The sequence below is a fragment of the Oculina patagonica genome, chromosome 3, assembly GCF_052425735.1.
Source record: "Oculina patagonica isolate OP01 chromosome 3, crgOcupat, whole genome shotgun sequence".
Classification (NCBI taxonomy): domain Eukaryota; kingdom Metazoa; phylum Cnidaria; class Anthozoa; order Scleractinia; family Oculinidae; genus Oculina; species Oculina patagonica.
Genome location: NC_135760.1, coordinates 19,857,499 through 19,878,313, shown reverse-complemented (window position 1 = coordinate 19,878,313; position 20,815 = coordinate 19,857,499). Strand labels below are relative to the sequence as shown.

General features: G+C 39.7%; 1 protein-coding gene and 1 non-coding gene across 2 annotated transcripts in view; one reads left to right on the top strand and one right to left on the bottom strand.

Moving 5' to 3' along the window:
• The window catches only part of LOC144645254 (neurofibromin-like), an 81,663-nt gene that overhangs the window by 53,907 nt on the left and 6,941 nt on the right, over nucleotides 1–20,815 (top strand). Inside the window, exons 37-66 of the mRNA XM_078504741.1 lie at nucleotides 863–955; nucleotides 1,476–1,518; nucleotides 2,362–2,443; nucleotides 4,230–4,306; nucleotides 4,709–4,806; nucleotides 5,796–5,945; nucleotides 6,474–6,572; nucleotides 6,849–6,951; nucleotides 7,234–7,289; nucleotides 7,567–7,690; nucleotides 9,005–9,142; nucleotides 9,895–10,005; nucleotides 10,694–10,741; nucleotides 10,940–11,041; nucleotides 11,346–11,483; nucleotides 12,817–12,882; nucleotides 13,593–13,710; nucleotides 14,166–14,251; nucleotides 14,411–14,508; nucleotides 15,219–15,309; nucleotides 15,510–15,599; nucleotides 16,356–16,475; nucleotides 17,051–17,168; nucleotides 17,517–17,657; nucleotides 18,337–18,405; nucleotides 18,655–18,797; nucleotides 19,227–19,288; nucleotides 19,863–19,977; nucleotides 20,510–20,590; nucleotides 20,739–20,789. Of these exons, the coding sequence (XP_078360867.1) occupies nucleotides 863–955; nucleotides 1,476–1,518; nucleotides 2,362–2,443; nucleotides 4,230–4,306; nucleotides 4,709–4,806; nucleotides 5,796–5,945; nucleotides 6,474–6,572; nucleotides 6,849–6,951; nucleotides 7,234–7,289; nucleotides 7,567–7,690; nucleotides 9,005–9,142; nucleotides 9,895–10,005; nucleotides 10,694–10,741; nucleotides 10,940–11,041; nucleotides 11,346–11,483; nucleotides 12,817–12,882; nucleotides 13,593–13,710; nucleotides 14,166–14,251; nucleotides 14,411–14,508; nucleotides 15,219–15,309; nucleotides 15,510–15,599; nucleotides 16,356–16,475; nucleotides 17,051–17,168; nucleotides 17,517–17,657; nucleotides 18,337–18,405; nucleotides 18,655–18,797; nucleotides 19,227–19,288; nucleotides 19,863–19,977; nucleotides 20,510–20,590; nucleotides 20,739–20,789 (2,911 nt within the window). The remainder of the gene's footprint in view (nucleotides 1–862; nucleotides 956–1,475; nucleotides 1,519–2,361; nucleotides 2,444–4,229; nucleotides 4,307–4,708; nucleotides 4,807–5,795; nucleotides 5,946–6,473; nucleotides 6,573–6,848; nucleotides 6,952–7,233; nucleotides 7,290–7,566; nucleotides 7,691–9,004; nucleotides 9,143–9,894; nucleotides 10,006–10,693; nucleotides 10,742–10,939; nucleotides 11,042–11,345; nucleotides 11,484–12,816; nucleotides 12,883–13,592; nucleotides 13,711–14,165; nucleotides 14,252–14,410; nucleotides 14,509–15,218; nucleotides 15,310–15,509; nucleotides 15,600–16,355; nucleotides 16,476–17,050; nucleotides 17,169–17,516; nucleotides 17,658–18,336; nucleotides 18,406–18,654; nucleotides 18,798–19,226; nucleotides 19,289–19,862; nucleotides 19,978–20,509; nucleotides 20,591–20,738; nucleotides 20,790–20,815) is intronic.
• Trnal-uag (transfer RNA leucine (anticodon UAG)) lies at nucleotides 19,692–19,773 on the bottom strand. The gene has a single exon. It is a non-coding gene; the product is annotated as a tRNA-Leu (tRNA).

Here is a 20,815-nt window from a genome sequence, read left to right as displayed (position 1 = left end):
AGCATGGTAAAGTCTGTGTTCGAGCCTAGTGGCCCATAAGGCCGGAGCTTATCCTGGTTTCGATAGCATGAAGCGACTTAGAGTTTTTTTTTTTTTTTTTTGCAAACACAAATTTGCAGGTTTTGAGGCTTTCGAAGACCTTCCGAGTCAATGTTTACAACAACGTGTGATATATTCAAAGCTGTGAATCTAATTATGATAATTCCCTATGTTCCAGCGCACGTGCACAAAGCTGAGAACAATTACTAGTAATTACTTGTAAAAAAGAGTTTAAAAACAAACATTCTCAGGAATATTTCGTTTGTTGTCGGTTTCAGTCGTCCGGCAGTTCGTGCATACTCTTTAAATAAATACATACTAATGATTGCAAGATGGGAGGCGCGGTGGCCTAATAAAACCTAGGCCTAGGAAACCGGGATAAGCTCCGGCAGTATGCGCCACTTTGGCTCGGAGCTGACCTTTTTTTTTAATGACTGCAAGGGTCTTGCGCGACCTTAATCTTGGTAATGGTTTGTAGTCACATAAGTAGATGGCAGGAGTCTACATTGCCAGCTCACAGTCAATAATGTGTTTGGAACTTGTTGGTGATATCTTGTTTAGGTTTCAAAATGTGGTTCACCACGTCTAATGTACGTCTCACAAATATGCCCTGTTGTGATCATTCACTGTCAGGGTAACCGGGTTCCAACACCTGTAATAGTTCCATCTCCAAAAATTGAATAAGGCCATAATTGCCAAGAAATGTCATGTTTACTCTTTGGTGAAAAGCTCACACGGGAACTCAATTATCTCAAACTTCTTAGATATTTTTATGAAGCTTTGTCCAAAATTTTCACTTGTTTTTATTTTTTCCTTAAAACAGGCTTGAAAAAGGTCAAAATGTTGAAGAAAACAGGAACAACCTAATCAAAGCGGCACAGAAATTCCTCAATGAGATTGTTATTTCTGCTGAAAGGTAAGTTAGATTTTTTGTACAGTTTGTGATGTATTTGTGCGAAAGTGTTGTAAATTCAGTTACAAGGTGCATTAGTTGCCTTCACACATTGTTACGCATTACAGCATTCCGTTCCGTTACATTAATCCGTTCGCCGTTATTCAAAATTATTCTGGAATAATAGGCGGCACGCGCTGACTATTTTGACTGTAAGATATCACCAAATAGGTCGGAGTACCACAAACATCATGCAAAGAAGTCCAGGGCTAGTTGTTTGCCGTTCCTGGTTAACAGATCTAACTCTTCATCAGCCCATTCAACAAGGCGAAGCTATGTTTTACGACTTTTTTGTTCAGTCAGACTTGTAACTATTACTTCTGGTTTGATAAATCTTTCTCTCGGTTTAACTAAAGAACAAGCTTTGTTCATTTCCTTGTGCCCCAAAACGTGTGACCTTATTTTCTTTCCTGCTCGACAGTTGTAAAATATTAATGAAACAGTCGTGACATAATTAATCTTTGTACCATCTTTATTCTTTTAGCTTCCCCATTCAACTGCGGAGTTTGTGTAACTGCCTTAGGGAGGTAAGCGTGTCTTTTAAGAATTTGATGAGTTTATTTTCCTTGCCGTACAGTTTACTACTCTGTTGTTCAATCCTTGAATCAGACATATCACATGTAACTTTTATTTATAAGAAGTAGGACTGTAACTTTTTTGTTTGATCACACCAATCAACTAAACAGGGTCTAAATAGGGCGGAAATGTCTCTTTTGTACTTTTATGCCTTTTTGCTGGTGCTTTTATCTTTTACGTCTATTTCAGTACATGGTATTAGCCACTGTCTTTTTCCTGGGTCTAAAGTTTAAGACAAGTTAAGTTAAAGGGACTGTGTCACGAATTTTAGCCAAATTTAGGCATTGGAAAATGACCAACAAGTTTAGTGAAATATAAAAATAACCTCTTAAAACAGTAAAGGGACATTTCGATAACACAAAAAATACAAAAGAAGGTACGGATGGTCAAAAGTGACGAAGATTGAAACGAATTGCGATATGGGTTTTTGAAATATTGTTGGGCTGAACAGTTTTCAAAGTTAATCTCGTTTGCTTGTAGCTTTGAATTTTATCGCCCGGGAGACAAATTTGGATTCAATGAAGCTGGGGGGCTCCCCCCCCCCCGCCCCTTTTTTGTTTCCCTCCTCCCCGTTTTCTCCGTCTCCTTTTCCCCCCCCAATCCCACAGCCCACACCGCAGCTTCCTCTCTAAATATAGCATGGTTTTGTCATTTAGATCCATAGAAGTAATTCCTTTGCAAACATTAGGATTCATAGCGAGTATTTGGCAAAACAAAATAAAATAAACTTCAATCAGCCGTGACACAGTCCCTTTAAGTTTTTCTTGATAATATTCATTATTTGTTTTTCATAGGTTGTTCATCAGAGATTTCCCAAGCACAGCTTAGAAGCAGTGGGCAGCGCCTTCTTTCTGAGGTTTATCAACCCAGCAATAAGTATGTTTGATTTTGATCATAATTAGAGCAGTCTTCAATTGTGTGCTCAGCCTTATGTGCCTCCTAGGCGCGAAGAGGATTATGTATGTTATGTGTCAATTGAGTGTCGTAAAACCAAAAGCAAAATGTAATCACTCTAGCCAATTAGAAAGGACACAGACAGTCCAGTGAGCCAGTCAATACTCGAAGCAAACACATGTCACAGGCACGAAGCACGGGAAAACGTGTGCGAGCGAGTCACGATAGGTTTTGATTGGCTTAGAAAGTGGCGCGAGAGTTTTAAACCTATCACTAAGCGTAGTAAAACCAATGAAAGCAAATGCAAGTTACTTTTGATACTCAAGTGAAAACTGCTCTAAATGACAAGTTAGTTAAGACCCAAACTTTGTAAAAACAGGTGAAATTCGTGGACGGAAAGTTAATAACGTTCACCAGGCATAACTAATCGATGATCAATGACATCAATTGGTAATCAATGAATAATCGATGGGTAATCAGTTGATTAGTCATTGATTATTGGCAATGATCAATGAGTAATCGATGAGTAATCGAAGCCCAAAAATTTTGTGGCCTATCGATTACTTATCGATGACATCGATTACTCATTGATGTAATTAATTACCTATTGATGTTATTGATTACTCATCGATGACCCATCGATTACTCATCAACAATCATACTGCACACAAAAGACACATTCCTTGCTTTCTTGTACCATTTTTTGTGATTTTTTTCTGTTTTTCTATGTTTCTCTATTTTTCTTTATAACTGGCATTTTTGTTCACGAAATTACGCGCTCACAAAAGGTCAAATAACCTTCCGGCATATCAAGACGTGAAGGGCCAAGCACAAACACAGATGATATTTCGATATTTCACTTTTAATACCCAACTCTTTATTAATAACAAAACAATTGAACAGGAAAACCAACCAGTCTGGAAATGAAACTAACAAGTACGAAGACAAGAATCGACTACGTGGTTATAGATTTTGGTCGGTGGATGTTTGTCAGCAAACTAAAACTGCTTCGGCTGAGGGAGACAGCCATCATAAGCACTTACATTACGCAACGGAACAGCTGCAAGCACTTTTACTTTCTGTACTTTTTTCACTTGTTACCATAATACTGTTAGATTGTTATAGCGTGTTATACTTTTACAAGTTCCGGTTTTCAACCACGAGACTATATCGATGAGTAATCAATGCAATCAATGACTAATCGATGCAATCGATGACTAATCGATGACCAAAAATTTTGTGGCCTATCGATTAGTCATCGATTACTCATTGATCATCGGCAATAATCAATGACTAATCAACTGATTACCCATCGATTACTCATTGATTACTCATTGATTTCATTGATGTCATTGATGTCATCGATTAGTTATGCCTGGCGTTCAAGGCATTAGAGGCAATCGATTGCAATGATAACGTTATAAGTGATTACAGTCAACCTTCGCCTTGTGGACACCCCGCTATTGCGGAGACTCGCTATTACGTACAAAATCCAGATCCCCGGCGAAAGAGGTCTGACTGGAAATGACTCCCGCTATTACAGACTCTGGCTATAACGTACACTCAACGACGCCCCGAGCTTGTCCGCTATAACAAGAGTTGACTGTATAGTGATTTGGGATTTGTTATTTCGTTATGTGTAGTTCCGCTTCCCCACGTTAGAACAAAAATAGCATTTTATCAAGCTCTGAATCAACTTCTAATTGGCAGAATATTGGAATGAATTCATTAAGAGTTGCTAAAGATTAATAAACGTTTTGTCTTTTAGCGTCGCCACATGTTACAGGAATTATTGACCAGAATCCTTCAGAAGAGCTTAGAAGAGGTCTTATGTTATTGTCAAAGGTAGCTGATTAAATAGCATATTGTCATTCCGTAGTTCATTGCAGAGACAGTGTGTTTTTTTTTTACAGTTTTTTAAAAAGTAGGAAGCAGGCCAAGGAAAACTTTTCCAATTAAAATTTCTTTTTAAAAAATTGTTTAAGTGAAGGAAAAGTCAAAGAGTTTTCCAAATTAATCTAACCAAAAAAAAAAAACATTTTTATAAAACGCCAAGATATTTACCTGCTATGGTAGTTTCCACACGAAACTCGACATCCGCAAAAAACAACAACTTCTACCCAAAAGTCAGCCTGCACAATTGATCCAGTCCGTTAGTTTTCTTATAAAAAGTCGAACAGTATATCATTAATATAAGTCGCGACCATTTTGTAATAAGGTACTTCAATTCTGTATTTTTTTTTTCAGATTCTCCAGAATTTAGCCAACCATGTGCTGTTCACTAAAGAGAAACACATGGAACCATTTAACGGTTTTCTTCAAGCAAACTTCGATAAGGCAAGAAAGTAAGTCTTGAGATTCTCAGTAAACAAAATTAACTGTTTCCCTCGGGGCCAGTCATTAAGTGTATAATGTATCACGTCAGAAGGTAACAGTGCACGGTTGCCCGAAAATGTCCCGGGGGGGTACTCCCATAAATTTCGGATAGGGATGTGCCGCCAAGGTTCTTAAACCCTGACCCTATTTAAGGATAAAGAAAGAGAAAATTGATACCCTTTTTAAGGCCCAAAACCGAAAAAAGACACCCTATTCAAGGGAAGGAGAAGCGTTCCGTGACGGCTAACCGCGCACGGCAAGACACAAATCTTTATAAAATCGCTTTACTAATACCTGAACAGAAAATTCTGTTTTAAGAAACCTTTTTTTCGTTTAGCTGGGCGTTTATTTTAGCTAATAGAATTTAGGTACCCTATCTAAGGATCGCACCAGGAACACATTGCCAAAAGGAGCAAAAATGATACCCTATTTAAGGACCGAGAACCTCAAAAACCATACCCTATCGGGCGGCACATACCTATATAGGCCACATATGGGAGTACCCCCCCCCCCCCCCCGGGGAAAATGTTGACCGACGAACACCGTTTTTCGAAGTCTTAGATGTGCTACATGTATATAACAAATTTAAACTAGTTTATTTTGTTTGCCACGAATCACAATGTTTCCCTCGGCCCCGCTCGAGAAATATTGAGATTCTCGGGAAACAAAATTAGCTGTTTCCCTGAGGACCAGTCGTTAAGTGTATACTTACTCCTTAGGCCAAGAACAGATTGAACCTTGGGGTTTCACGTGATCAGGGCGTGCGTCTTGAAACCGCAACAAAACAACAAATAAATGCAAAGCACTTACACTAGGAGACTAGGGACTTGCTTCTGTGTAGTACACAATAAAGGATAAGTCCCTGCGACTAGTCCGCAAGTGTGTGCCTAGCTTTAAGTTTTCATTTATTGTTTAATTTATTGCTTTCTAGTTTTCATTTATTGCACGTATTTTACAGATTTTTCAGTGTCATCTCATCAAAGTGCCCTTCCAAGAGAGACGAGGATAGTACGAGTTATTCTTTCATTAGTGACAGCAGTGTGTTAAGTCTTCATAAACTCTTGTGGGATCACCAAGAAAAGATTGGCACTTATCTAGCTACGAAGAGGTTAGCAAATAACCTATTTGTTTTATTGCATGAATGTTTGGAAAAGACAAAAAAAAACACCCCTTTGGAAAAAAAAATTCCGTTGGAACCCAGAAAAATTGTTAACATTGTGGATATTGTGTTTCAGTGCCAAACAGATAAAGACGGGAATGGGTAAAAAAAATTGAAAATATATTTTGTGAAATAGAAACAAACAAAGAAACAGGAAAGTACTGTTTAATAGTTTGCTTGAAAATGGTCACACACTAAAACTTCATCTAAATACTTAAGAGTTAAAGGCAGCAAAATACAGCATAACATTTAATACTACCGCATGAAAATACTTCTCAATAATTATTTTCATGTAAATGGTCACACACTAGGATTTTACCTACTATTAATAAGTGATTAATGATGAAGCAAAAGAAAAGTTAATTGTTGACCAATTAACATAACGTACTGGTAAATCATACTGCTAGTTTTGGTGTTATTATAGTTATAGTTATAGCCAAATTGTGTTTGAAAGGAAAAGCCATATGTTTCTTTCAGCGAATTCAAGACTTTTGGTAGAAGACCATTTGAGAAAATGTCTACCCTTCTAGCTCATCTTGGGGCCCCTGATCAGCAGAAAAATCATTTTTCACATGTGTAAGTTTTAAGCCTTGTTTGTAACATTAGATTATTACTATTCTTTACAACAAGCGGTGCTGCATTCTAGAAAGTTTGCTTTTCTTTATAAGAATGTAGATGTGTAAGCCCTTATTACTTCGGTTTTGATTAACAGAGAGGAGTAGCAATCTGAGTGGCTCTTTTAGAAAGAGAGCAAGTGTTTTTACGGTATGCAAACTTGAAGTAACATCTCTAAGAGAAGCTGAATTTTTTTGCAAGGTTTTCACTGAAACGTTTTGTCTGTTTGTTGTTTAGACGATGGCAAGATGGTGCACGGTTTGAGGAGTTCATGGCACGGCACGCAGAAGAGAGTCGGGACGAATTGCAGACCATGAAAAATCTAAGTGTGTTTTACCAAGTACGTTTTATGTTTCGTTTTATATTTATTTGTTTGCTTTGTTTCTTTTCAGAAAAAACCGTCAACATTTTTACAAAAATTTGGGTTCAGTTGTCCCGAGCGTGGTACAAAGGAAAAAATTCTGAGTCCCCGACGGGAATGAGGCCCGTGACCTTCCGTAAAAAGAGGATAATTTCGACATCTGCCATTGACAAACTAAGCTGGTATTTAAAGGTGTAAAATAGAATAGGCTTATTACTAAGGCTAGAAATCGTTTCAACTTTTTGTTTTTATTAATTCCAGGGTGGAAATTCAAAAGGAGGACATCCAGTGTTTTATTACATCGCCAGACGATTCAGGTGCAGTTTTATAATTTAGACAAATTTATAATTTGACCCTGAGCCTAAAAATTAATGTAAATTATTCCGGTTGGATGCTGTACAGATATTGTACTTTTAGTTAATAGAACTTAGTATTTAGTAAGGCTGTACCCTTTCTCTGTCCTTTTAATCCCTTTATATCTGGAAGGCCAAGGAATTTATCTTATACGTAGGACTATGGGTAAACTAGAAAAGTAAAGTGTAATTTCAATATGGCGCATTTTTGAGAATGTTGATTGTTTGTCATTAATTGCAGGGGTGACCAAATAAGCGACGAACTTCTCATTTACCACGCCTTACTAACAGTAGAAAGCTGCATTGACAGGCCTTGGGAATTAGTTGTTGACTTTACTCACACAACATTGGAGAACCGATTCAGTGTAAGTAAAAAGTAGTTTATACAACGTGCCCCAAGGGCTGAAGGTCCTTTAGGTATGCTTAAGAATTCTGTTCTGTTAGCAAACACAGGAGGGAAAAATCTTCAAAAGTGACACCTTGTTTCTGATCATTTGTTTGTAATGTCATAAAAGGGGCCATGTCACGGGGATTTCGCAGATTTTTGGTCTAAAGTAAACTGTTCTAAATTTTCTAGGGGGCAACTTAACTCATGAATAACATTTTCTTTGAATATCTAAAAGAAGATATAATCCTTAATTTGCAGATAAAAATCAAGCTAGGGCCATAAATATCGATTTTTGAAGATGCGCGGAAACTACTTAAGAAGTTAAGCCATTGCAATCCATTTCCATTCGAGCCATCCGCAACCAAAGACGCTCTTTAACAGTTTCAGTGCTCTAATATAGCAATTGCTAATAAAAATGGACCATTATGTATAGGTTTCCTACGACACAAATAAACATTTTGGCTGTACAAAAATCTGGGAAAATCCGCGACAAAGCCCCTTTAAAAGGTATCTATCTGATGAACGTGACATCTTAAAGGGACTATGTCACGGAGATTTCGCAGATTTTTGGTCTAAACTGTCCTGAAATTAGTGGAAGGCAACTAAAGCCATAAAAAACAATATCTTTGATCATCTAAAGGAAGATATAATCTTAATTTGCGGATAGAAATCAAGCTAAGGCTACAAATATCGATATTTCGAAGACGCGCGGAAACAACTTGAAAACGTTTGCCTAACTTTTTCAAATTGCAATCCATTTCCATCCAAGCCATCCGCAGCCAATAATGCTAGTAAACAGTTTCAGTGCTCTAATATAGCATTTGTTAATAAAAATGGACTATTATTTCTAGGTTTCATGCGACACAAATATAAATTTTGGCTGTTCAGAAATCTGGTAAATCCGTGAATTAGTCCCTTTAAACATTTGAGGAGCATTGCCCCCCCGGGGGATAATTAGTTGTTGACTTTACTCACACAACATTGGAGAACCGATTCAGTGTAAGTAAAAAGTAGTTTATACAACGTGCCCCAAGGGCTGAAGGTCCTTTAGGTATGCTTAAGAATTCTGTTCTGTTAGCAAACACAGGAGGGGAAAATCTTCATCAAATATAAATTTTGGCTGTTCAGAAATCTGGTAAATCCGTGACATAGTCCCTTTAAACATTTGAGGAGCATTGCGGGGGATAGCCACTCAAAATTTGACGCCTTGCTCACAAGCTGTCAAACTCCATGCTAAAAATGGCTCCTTTTCGTTTTAGTTCTAATGTTGTTTGTTGCTGTTTTCTTCCAGCCTTCCACAGTTGTTAAGCTGTTAACAGTTGTACCTGATGGTGCGGTGAAAAATCTCCAGGCGGCGTACTTGTACAACTGCAGTAGTACATTGAGACAGTATGCTAAGTACAACGAACGCCATCTCTCTCCACTCAAGGTAATTAAATAAAATTGTTTTTCTTTATTTCTACACAAAGAGGCTGGAAGATAGTGGAGAAGAAAGGAGAGAGGGAATAACCGATTCCCTCTATAGCGAGCGCCTGCAGAGAATCGCGGTAGTTGTATTCATCGAATCTTGCGCGAGACTTAAAACGTGCACCGTTGCTGAGTCTCGCGCATGGTTTGATGAATACAACTACCGTGATTTCCTGTAGGCGCGCGCTATAGAGGGAATCGGCTATTGACAGGTAGACAGTGTAGTGTAGTTAAGATTTAGAAAGGGATATCATCATAATTGTATAAAAATTGTGATGTGACCAGTGGCGTCAATTGTTTCTTTTTCAATCGAAATTCCTTCTCTAGGAATTAATCGAGCCCGCGATTTTAATCAACAATGTTGCTTAGCAACATGATGTCACCTGATGAACACAAGCTGACGTCACCTTGTATCAGTGATTACGCTGTATTTGATTGGACAGTAAGATTCTGAAGCTCTTTGAATGCTCCTATGAAGGATTTCTAAAAGAAATTCTTGCTTCTGCAATTTGTATGCAGTGGAAAACTCTAGTCACTGTGAGGATTTAAATGTGTAGCGTAAATTGCACGCAAAACTAATACAGAACACGTCAGACAGATCAGAGTCCAGGGTTCCAGGAAATGAAGTAGTCACTCCAATTGTGGCCGAAAAATGTTCTTTTGTTTTTTTTATACGTTGAAATAAAACTTGTTCTATTTTATCTGTCATAATAGGGTCGTTCCGTGGTACGAGTGTGCGAGTCGCTGAGTAAGCTGCATGAGTATATCAGTCCTGGTGAACTAAAGCTGCCAAGCTCCACTGTGACCCTGGAGGAAGACTTGAAGGTACGCAATACGAGAACATTGCTCCCTCGTTTGTTTCGATTAAAATAATAAAAACTACTAAACATAGCAATTAAGTGCTAAAGGCCTTCTGATGCACAACTATAATCTTACATTTTCTTTGTCTCACCGGTAACTTGTGTAGAACTACAGCTTTTCTGTCAAATAGGACAAACACAACAAACACCCTTGCAATGTATTAATTAACCTTAAAAGGTCTCACGTTTTCAAGCTTGGTCATAGAGCGGTTTTCACTTGAGTGTCGAAAGTAAATTGCGTTTGCTTTGGTTTTGCATTGCTACGCTTAGTGATTGGCTTAAAAATCTCGCGCCACTTTCTCAGCCAATCAGGAGTAAAACCAAAACCAATCGTGACTCGTTCGCGCACGTTTTCCTGCGCTTCGTGCCAGTTACATGTATTTGCTTCGAGTTTTGATTGGTTCACTGGATTGTCTGTGTCCTTTGTGATTGGCCGGAGTAATTACTTTGGTTTTGGTTTTACGATACTCAATTGAAAATTGCTCTATTGTAATCCATTTTCATCCTCGCCATCATTAGTCATCCTCACTTTCTAATGACTTTTTGTCATTTGTCGAGTACCGTTCTCTAAAATCAAAGCATTATTTTTGGCTTTCTATGATCAGGTTATGTTTACAAGTTACGTTAATTTTTGTACGGTTTGTTTTCCATAGGTTTTTCACGCTTTTAGAGTGTCAACGAGAAGTAACGTTTTAGTCAAGGTAATCGATCTTCTTTTTTCTCCTTTTAATTATGTAATTACGTAAAAGACCAAACGTTGTACTTGTTGTTTGAATAAAATCTTCTTGTTTTGGGAGGCACGTTGAGCGCTAGCCGGGGTTGTTGTGTTGCTGGAGAAACTGGATTTAAACGCCGACCTGATAATTAATAAGACTTATGTTCTTGTTGTGCATCGTTAGGTTGGCCCTACATCAGTTCAGATCACCACTCCAGAAAGGCATAGAGTGTTGGGTTATTCTAGCATTCTAAACGATGTGTACTATGCTTCCGAAGTTAAGGGGGTAAGTTATTTATTCGTTACGAGAAATAGCAATTTATCTCCTGTCGCCTCTTTTCAACTCAGGTAAAGGATAGTCTCCAAGTGAACTTGGGTGCTCGAGGACTACAAACGTTTTTTCGCAATCTTTCTTTTATGAAAATTTACGTCTGTTTAATCGGGTAGTTGACACTTTCTCTATTGCCGTTAAATTTGGTTTCGTGCATGATTTAGGAACAATAGACAACAGTCTAGTGCTAGTAAAGGAAACTAATGTTCCTTTCCTATCTTTTGTCGCACGTTTTTCAGCTTTTTTCCCTTTTTTCCAGGCCACAGTGGAAGACGAGAACCTCTGTCTGCTAAAGCTTGCGAATGTCGGTCCAGGAATTCTTCTGATGAGCAATGACAGCGAGCAGATTGTACAAGCTGTCACGCATGTCAAAACAAGGTGGCAGCTCTCACAACCCGTAAGTTAACGTGCAGTGGATTTTGCTGTTGTTGTTCATGGCCAGAAATTCCGGTCAACGCCACGGCGCACGCGCGAGTTTAATTGGCAATATGGCCGCCAAAAACTGTATGAGAGAAATAAAACAAATTAAAACAGAGCAAGTTCTGGCCTACCGGGAACAAGTGCCGCCCTCTTCTCGAGTTCTTGAAAGGTCCTTCGGCTATTCTGATTAGTTTTTTTTTTCATCAACAAATGATACTGGCCCTGCTTTTTATCGATGTTTATTTTCGAAGCTTGGCTCATACAACGCTCTATATTTCAGAGGCTTGAAATCCAATATTTGCATCCCAAGCAGATTTCGATCCGCCGTAGCAGATAACATTTGCTGAATATCCCAAGTGCCGCCCTCGTTTGAGGATAAGCACCGTATGATGTACTATTTGGCCAATTTTCACCTTCGGTGCTGATTTCTTCGCCCTGCTTTTTGCTTTTAAAAATCTCGTAAATCGTCGAAAAGCAAACCAGGCGGCAGTCCATGTTGACATCCAAAATCCGCTGTCTTTGAACTGCGATATTTCAGCCGTCTTTGCTCCAATTTTGCTGCAAAAGCCATCGTTTGAAAGCTCTTTTGCTCCATTATTTTTATCGTGCAATACTTTTGACCAGTGGTTTCCCTACTACACAAGATATACATCTATGTGGGCCTCATTCTTTTGTCTTCGTAGATGTTTATGAGCCCAAAGTCACGCTTTTGAATCAGCGGCTATTACCAACTTTCGTGACCGCTAAATGTATGATGCATCAAAATTCGCCAAATCCGATGTCCGCGATTTCTGGCCATGTGTTGTCGTTGTCGTTGCCTTTGATGCTTAGAGACTTCTAGCGAGCTACCTAGTTTGAGGCGAATTTTCCGAAGTGTTTCAACAGTTTTGTCCAAGATTGTAGTTCTTAAACTTATTGGTACACTGAATAGATTTAGAGAGGGCCAGCCTGCAGGGGTAAAATGGAACTGGGATTTGGGCAAATTTTCACTGGGAAAATGGGATTTGGATCACTGGCAATGGGAATCACAGACCGAAAAACTAGGACTGGGATTTTGAAAAATTTGGGAAAACAATAGGCTGGGAAATGAGATTTGAGCAACATTTGGGCTGGGAAAATGGAATTTATAGCCCCCCTTCAGGACCCTGGATTAAGATAATCGCGAGTTTGTACATAAAATATAAATTCAATTTTTACAAGGCGTTGTCCCCGGTATCGCCGTCTTCAATGCTTGAGCTCCACGTTTCATCTTGTTGTTGTTGGCGTTCAGCAGAGCAAGTAGTCATGTTTTTTTATGCACCTTCTTTCAGGATTCATCCACAACCACAAGTAAAAAGATCAAACCCAAAGACGTCCCTGGAACGCTACTCAACATGGTAAGACGCTAGCTTTTACCACACTTTATTTTTTAAGCTCTTGATTCAAACGTATGTCTGTAAAGTCAGCAGCCTGGGTGCCCTGGTAAAGGTAAAGGTAATCTTTATTTCCACACGGTCAAATCATCAGCTATTATAAAGAAAAGCTGCTTTCCACGAATGCCGTGCCATAAAGTACTTGGTTTAGTAAACCTTTAAATTGCCGAAGGGACTCTGCTTGTCTTACGTTGGAAGGAAGACTGTTCCATAAGATTGCGCCGCTCTAGGTAAAGCTGTTTTTGTAACAGTTAGTGCGCGGTAGTTGTCTCACAGATAAACCACGGCAATAATGACGAATTTAAACAACGGTTTTAATCACGGAAAACTTAAGCTTAACTTTAATCACATCGATCCCCAATACACTGACTGTGGAAAATTACATGAAAATCTCACCGCGTGCTCGGTTACGCTTTACTAATCTGTCAATCACAAAGTAACATCTGATTGGTATCGAGAATATAAAAAGATTACATCATACACTCCTTGCGTGACGCGTGACTTAAAAATTGTCTTCTGTCCAGTAATGGAATAGGTAGTGGCTTCCTTATTCGTGTTATGAACAAGTAGTCAGGGACTATAGTAAATTATTATGGCGTATGAGGAAACAATCGTCTTGTAGCAGTACCAAATGGGTTTCATATGGAGGCCATTTTTCCTTTTTCTCCTTTCAGGCTTTGTTGAATCTTGGTACTTCAGATCCCAGTCTTCGCCTAGCTGCCTACAATCTGCTGTGTTCTGTGACCAAGTCATTTAACCTGAAAATCGAGGAACGGCTGTTGGAAGGAACAGGTTTGTTCGGATGCTGGATTTCGTTTTAAAAAGCTTGGCCCTAGTCATTTTTGCAACCAGAGTTTTTTTTTTTTTAACCACGACATTTCGGTTTAGATGCACAAAAGTTAATACCTTGGTGCTTGCTGCTTAATTAAAGTTTCTACAGAAATTTTTCCCATCTTCGTTTCCTTGATAGGGAGAGGGGGGGGGGGGGGCAAAAATGACAAGAACACAAAAGCCTGAGCAAAAAACTGCCAGCCTGCGAACAGGCTCCCAAGTGGAGCAGGGCCAAAAAGAACGGCGAGCGAAGCGAGCCGAAAAGGGCTTGGGGGAGAAAGAAACGCAGAGTCTGTTCACAGGCAACAAAACTGTGCATGGGCAATGTACGACAACCACCGCTGGTCAGCAACGCAACCTTCCAGTTAACGATGATTTGTGAATAATTCATTTTGCGTTTTCTTTCTTTTTTCAAGGTTTGTGCATTCCTGCAAACAACACGCTGTTTATTGTTGGAATCAGTGAAAAACTTGCGGCTAAAGAGCCTCAACTTACTCTTGAGGTAAGAGAAGAACACTTTTATTATTTTATCAATGTCAGTGTAGCATCTCACCGGACTTCTTCCATATTGTGAAATAATTTCATCATGGCCATACAACTCAAAGCATTTTTGGGGTTTTTATAATCTTACCTGATCTGTTTTTCTCTTTCTTCACTTCAGTTCCTAGAAGAGTGCATCGCAGGTTTTGTAAAATCAGATTTCGAACTCAAGCATTTGTGCTTAGAGTACATGGCGCCATGGCTACCAAATCTGGCAAGGTTAGTTTTAGTCACGTAAATCCTTTAGAGCAGTTTTCACTTGAGTGTCGAAAGTGATTTGCGTTTGCTTTGTTTTGCATTACTACGCTTACTGATTGGTTTAAAAATCTCGCGCCAGCTTCTCATCCAATCAGATTTGGAACCCAAACCAATCGCGACTCACTCGCGCGCGTTTTCCCGCGCTTCGTGCCGGCTACATGTATTTGCTCCGAGTTTTGATTGGTTCACTGGATTGTCTGTGTTCTTTGTGATTGGCCGGAGTGATAACTTTTGTTTTGGTTTTACGACACTCAATTGAAAACTGCTCTATTTAACGGCATGTAGTTTATACCAAACTTGATATGATCAATACATAAAAATTTCTTCGAACACACCTTGATAACAAGGCTCATTTGTAGTGGAGCTCAAGTCTCTTACGAGGTGATCAATGTTACAGCGATGTACGCTGGGCAGTTTGGTTTGTTAGGTACGTCTCGACGGAGCTATTGTGTGCCTCAATAACCTTTCATCTTTGCATCTTGTTGTTATGTTAATAGTAAGTCTATGTGTCCTCCAATTATAGGCTTGTATTGGGCAATTAGCTTGAAAGATTTCTTTACAATCCACTTAGCAGTGCTGGTGTTTGAGTCTTGATTTTGATCGGGCGCGTGGCATCCTATTTGTCCCCTTGAAAGACAACACTTATAAAATAGTCAATTCATTCTTAACAGATTTTGTAGGTTTCCTGCCGATGATCCACAGAAGGTGAAAATGACTCGCATTCTTGAAGAACTGATTAACTTGACTGTGAAGGAAAAGGGGGTAAGTTCTGTGCCTTGCTTCAAATGTCCCCTTTCCAGTTTCTTTACACCTTACACGTTCTATTTCTAATGTTCTACAAACTGAGTGACAACACGCCCTTCTGTTAGCGTAACTGCACCTAACTCAACTGTTTCCAAGACTCACCTCCTTTAAACTCTTACCTTCAGGTAATTTTTTAAGTTATTGTTTCCCCCTTGTAGACCATGTACCCTTCAGTTCAAGCCACAATCTGGGGCAATGTGGGGAAAGTCACCGAGTTGCTGGACACAGTTCTCGACTGCTTCATCAAGGTATATCCTCCAAATACATCCATGTTTTTATTGCTTGCACTTCTGCATTCATTGTGGTGAGTGGTAGTGAGGTTGTTTTCATGGTGTTACAACACTAGTATGAGCGACAAAGAGAAAAAATCGAGTCGACGTCTTCGCCTAATTATAAGCCCTTGCGACTAACTTTCATCGAACCTTCAACGACAGACTCTAAAAAGCTGATACACAAACTTAGAACAAACGCCTATCAACAGATGTCAACAACTACCGGCACCTTACAAACGACTTATTCACGACGTAAACAGAACCGACAAACAGGCCGCAAACAAATCGTCTGTTGACAAACTTAACTCGAGTCTTACATTAAATAATATCAGGGCAAACTGACCAATCAGCTTCAACGGACCAGACTTATAACATCATCGACTATTCACTTGACTCTGAAGATGACTTCCGCTAAGGTTGTCGTAACGTCAGTTACCAACAACAGTTCTTCTCAGAACTACTCTCACCCGGACGATCACACTATACGAACTACTGATACTCCTGGGTTCAAACCATTTACTACGTTATCATGAGAAGTATTCACGTATTGAGAAAGCTTTAAATTCTGCTATCACGAGCGTGAAACAAAGAAAAAAATCCGAATCCCGGACGGACGGGAGTTGAACCCATGACCTTCCTCGTACCGGTAGCATGCTCTCTAACCTTTGACTTTCAGGGAGACTCGTGGTGAATTGTGAACCATTAGTTAAAACTGTAGTGTTATCATTTCAGGCCAGTGCTACAGGAGGTCTTGGGTCTGTCAAGGCAGAAGTTATGGCCGACACTGCTGTTGCTTTGGCGTCCGCTAACGTTCAAGTTGTGTCACGCAAGGTCATCGGAAGGCTTGACTCAGTAAGGCGTTATATCTTTGCTGATTGATCGTTTATTCTCATGCCCAGTTAGCCTAATTCCCGGAGGCGGGAGGGGGGGGGGGATATTCTAGGTTAGGGGTTTACCACTTGGTTCTAGAAACCCCGACTCCGTCTTAGACCAAACAAAACTTTGCTACCCCATCTCAGACAAAAGAGTTAATGTTTACCCCATCCCACACCGGGAGTGAAAAGGGGATACTTTTCTTGATATTTTTCTATAAAATACTGCAACTTTCGCTATTTATTTTCGCCTGCTTCAAAGCCACCTGATTTGGGTAACAGAAAGATGTAAATTTTTGACATATATCTCCCCACTTTGTGACCCCATCTCAGACTATAAAAAGGCCAAATTTTAAATCCATCACAGACCTGGAAAGGCTGGGACCCCATGCAGCGGCACATACCCATATAGCGTATTTAAGGTAGTACCCCCGGGAGGGGGTGGGGGTGGGGGTGGCCAAATTAACTGATAGTATCTTCAAGAAAAAATTAGCCTCTGCTCACTTTTTCCTGAGAAAGCGTTCTTACTGATTTTTCTACCTTTTTTTCGCTCAGCTTATCAGCAAGACCTTCATTTCTCCCACTGTCCGGCTTGAAGCTCACCTAATGTGGGACGACATAGCTATCCTCACAAGATATCTTCTTATGCTTTCCTTCAACGACTGTCTTGATGGTACGATTTCCCGTTATTACGTGGTGTTAGAACGGCTAACGATGCCTTTTGAAAGGAATTACATGCAGTTTAATACATATATTACCACCTCGGGTCTTATAACCAGTCTGTTATAAAAAAAACCAACCTAGACAAATTCACTTAGATGCTGCTATTTTGTTTAAGTGACTTTAAGTAGACCAATTCACATTTATAACGAACTCCGATAGCACAACCAAGCCTTCCAATAAGAACACGCTGGCTTGACAAAATCCCATATACAGTGTGTCCGATTTGTTTCAAGTGCGAGTCATTTTGAAATTCATTCCAAGGCTATATATAACAATGATACCACTCGTTTCTTCCCAGTTGCCAGTCATATCCCTTACTTGTTTCATCTCGTCACACTTCTCGTCTCAACTGGTCCTCCAACCATCCGCGCCTCAATCCACGGACTGGTTATCAACATTATCCAGTCACTCTGTACCTGCTCCTGTATCAAGTTTAGTGGTAAGTTAAGATATTCAGAATGCTAAGTTTTGTCTTTCTAGTTGCCCGGGGGTAGTTGGAAGATTAAGAACACCATCACTCCCGAGAGTTTTCATATGGTCGTTTTCGTCTCGCAATGTGAGTGCTTAAATTGGTTTTGGTGATGGCAAAAAATATCGTTGTCAGTCCGGCCTGTAAGAGTAAAGTTGTCACACTTGATTTGTAGTATAACAACCTTGTATATTATCGTCATTGTCAGCTTACACCATGTCAGTTAATTGCTATTTACAATCGGGATCGGGTGGCGCGGTGGCCTAATGGTTGGTGCGCTGTACTCCGGATCGAGCGGTCCGGGTTCCAGCTCTGGCCGGGGTCATTTTGTTGTAATCTTTGACAAGACACATGCCCCTCTCCACCCAGGTATATAAATGGGTACCTGCAAATATAATGCTGAGGGGTAATCCTGCGATGGACTAGCATCCTATCCAGGGGGGAGTAGAAATACATCCTAGTCGCTTTATGCTACGAAAACCGTAAATGATCGCCGGCCTGATGGGCCACTAGGCTCGAATGCAGACTTGACCTTACAATCGGGATATCCTTCCCTATGGTTTGCAAATTTATTATACGGAAATTCCTCTGTTTTAATATGCGTTGAGGAATAGTCATTTATTGAATTGTTTTGGTCCTGTTCTTGTAGATGAAACTCAAAAGCTTCTTCGCATGCGGCTAGCAGAACTCTCGTCGCCCAAATTTTATCTTCTCTTTGGTAAGTGTAATTAAGAAAAAGAAAGAATAAAATAAGCTTTGCTTACTTAAAGTATAAGTTTCCATAACGAGACCACAAGTGCTCATGCCATTTGCAGCGATTCTGTCACGCTTGGGCACATTCAAGCGATTCAGTCACGCCACGTCACACTTTTTGGGCGATTTTGTCACGCACGCTATGCCATGGTGCTTAAAAGTGATTCGTTCACGTCTGATAGATTTACAAGCAGTTCTTATAATCTGTTTTAAGGCATCTCAAAGATAAAGACTCCAGCTGTAAAAGCTTTCAAAGCGACCTACCAAGGCAGGTACACACTGAGGGACTGTGAAGGAGAGCCACTGAGCATGACTGCAATGGAGACGATCACTGACCTACTGCTGGAGATAATGGAGGTAACGTAATACCTTTTGCGCGCACAGCGGTCAAACGCCACGCGTGTGCACAGTTCCCGCCAAAACAGCTCCAAACTTCTCCATACAAACCTTTAAAATTTTCAAAAACTTTCGCTTTAAAGCAAAAAGTTAACACCGTCCCTGGAAAGTTAAGGTTTCTATGCTGCTTTTGCATTAGAAATTTGATAATTCACTCTACTAAGTTTCCCAGCTTGAAATTTTCTTTCACCGTACAAAATTCCTGCCCACTTACAAATCAAGCTCTTAGAAAGTTCGAGGCGCCGAAAACCGGAGGTGACGTCAATTTTTGCGTTTGACCGCTGTGAACCTTTCCCGATGGTTACACTAGCCACGTGACTAGGTACTGTAAGTAGTCTTGTTCATGATATAAAAAAGGTGATATTTTCTTTAAATTTGTTTGCGGAACAGAGTTGCATGAAAGACTTGCCAGAATGTACATGGCTCAAGAAATGGACAGAGCTGGCGTCAAAGTAAGTACGCTTTTCATATATGTACGCTTTCCAAAAGAATAATCTTTATCGATCTTGAAGGATCTTGTCTTAACTCTGTTATACGACTAGCGTCAATTTTTTCGTGTCTTTAAAGAGAAAAACGAGCCCAGCGAAGTGATATTTTTCATCTGCAAGCCGAACAAACAAATTTCGAATCCCTACATAAAAAATTCGTAAAATTATTATTAATTTGCCGATTTACATGGATTTTTTGTCTATAACGTTTACGAATTTGGTGTAAAAAAATACACATTAGATAACAATCTACCGGATAAATGACTATCCAGTAAATGGCAAAGTGGAAATTGCAAAAAATGCCCATTTATGTTCTGTTAAATTCGCTCTCCTTCATCTTGGAAAAAAAAGGGAGAAAAGAAAATTTTGGCAGCGGTGGGATTCGAACCCACGCCATCGAAATGACTGGTGCCTAAAACCAGCGCCTTAGACCACTCGGCCACGCTACCACTCATATCTATACGAGTTATGTTCTTGGCACATATTATGTTGACATCATTAGGCTCTGCCTTACTTTCTTATTTTTCCCACTTTGCAGTTTCGCTTTTGACTTTAACCCTGCACTTCAGCCTCGTTCCATAGTAGTTCTTGGTTGTATCTGCAAAGAAGCGGACGACAGGCTTGTACAGAAAGTCTTACAAGTGCTGATTATGGTAAGAGTGTCTTTCCCATTTACAATGATGGTGGCCACGATATATGAAGGATATGAAGTCATTTTTAGACATTTAGCAAAATTTCATGAAACTCAAAACCTCAAACATCAAGTTGGCAGTCTACTTAAGTAGAAAAATATCAAGGGTAAAGATTAAATTTCAAAAGAAAAAAAACGAGGGAGATAGACGGATTACAATCGACGAACGTGAGAACGTAGGCGTTTTTACCCCAAAGAGTGCCAAGGAAATTAAAAGACAAAAATCCTTAATTTTTTTTCGCAAATTAACCACAAATAGGTCAATCCCGAACTGTTTCGTCTCCCCCTCGCAGGGTTATCCCCAGCATTATTTTTAAAAATACCCGTTTATGCTCCTGGGTGGAGTGTCTTGCCCAAGAACACAACACATGGCAAGGCTAAATCCAGGACAACTCGTGCCGAGTCTAGTGCGCTTATTATTGTTCCACTTCAATGTACAAACTTAAGTTTTTTCTATTCACTTGTGTTGATAAACGAATGGTTTCTTTCGGTAGGCACTGAGCTCATATAATGACCTTGTGTTGGTGGAAGCAGCGTTCATGTGCCTCTCAAGACTTCAGGTGATTCTTAACAAGGTGAGGAGGATCAACCAACTGGCTATTTTGTAGTGAATGACTCACTGACTCGTCTGTCTGTCCGTCGATCTCACCTACTGAAACTTAGTATCAAAATATAATGTTTTAGTGGGATTGTAAGATGATCAACTATATTTTACTTTTCTAGGATTCTATGTTTCACAAGGCATTTTTCTGGATCGCTGTGGCGGTACTTCAGGTAAAGATCAATACTGTGGACTGTTA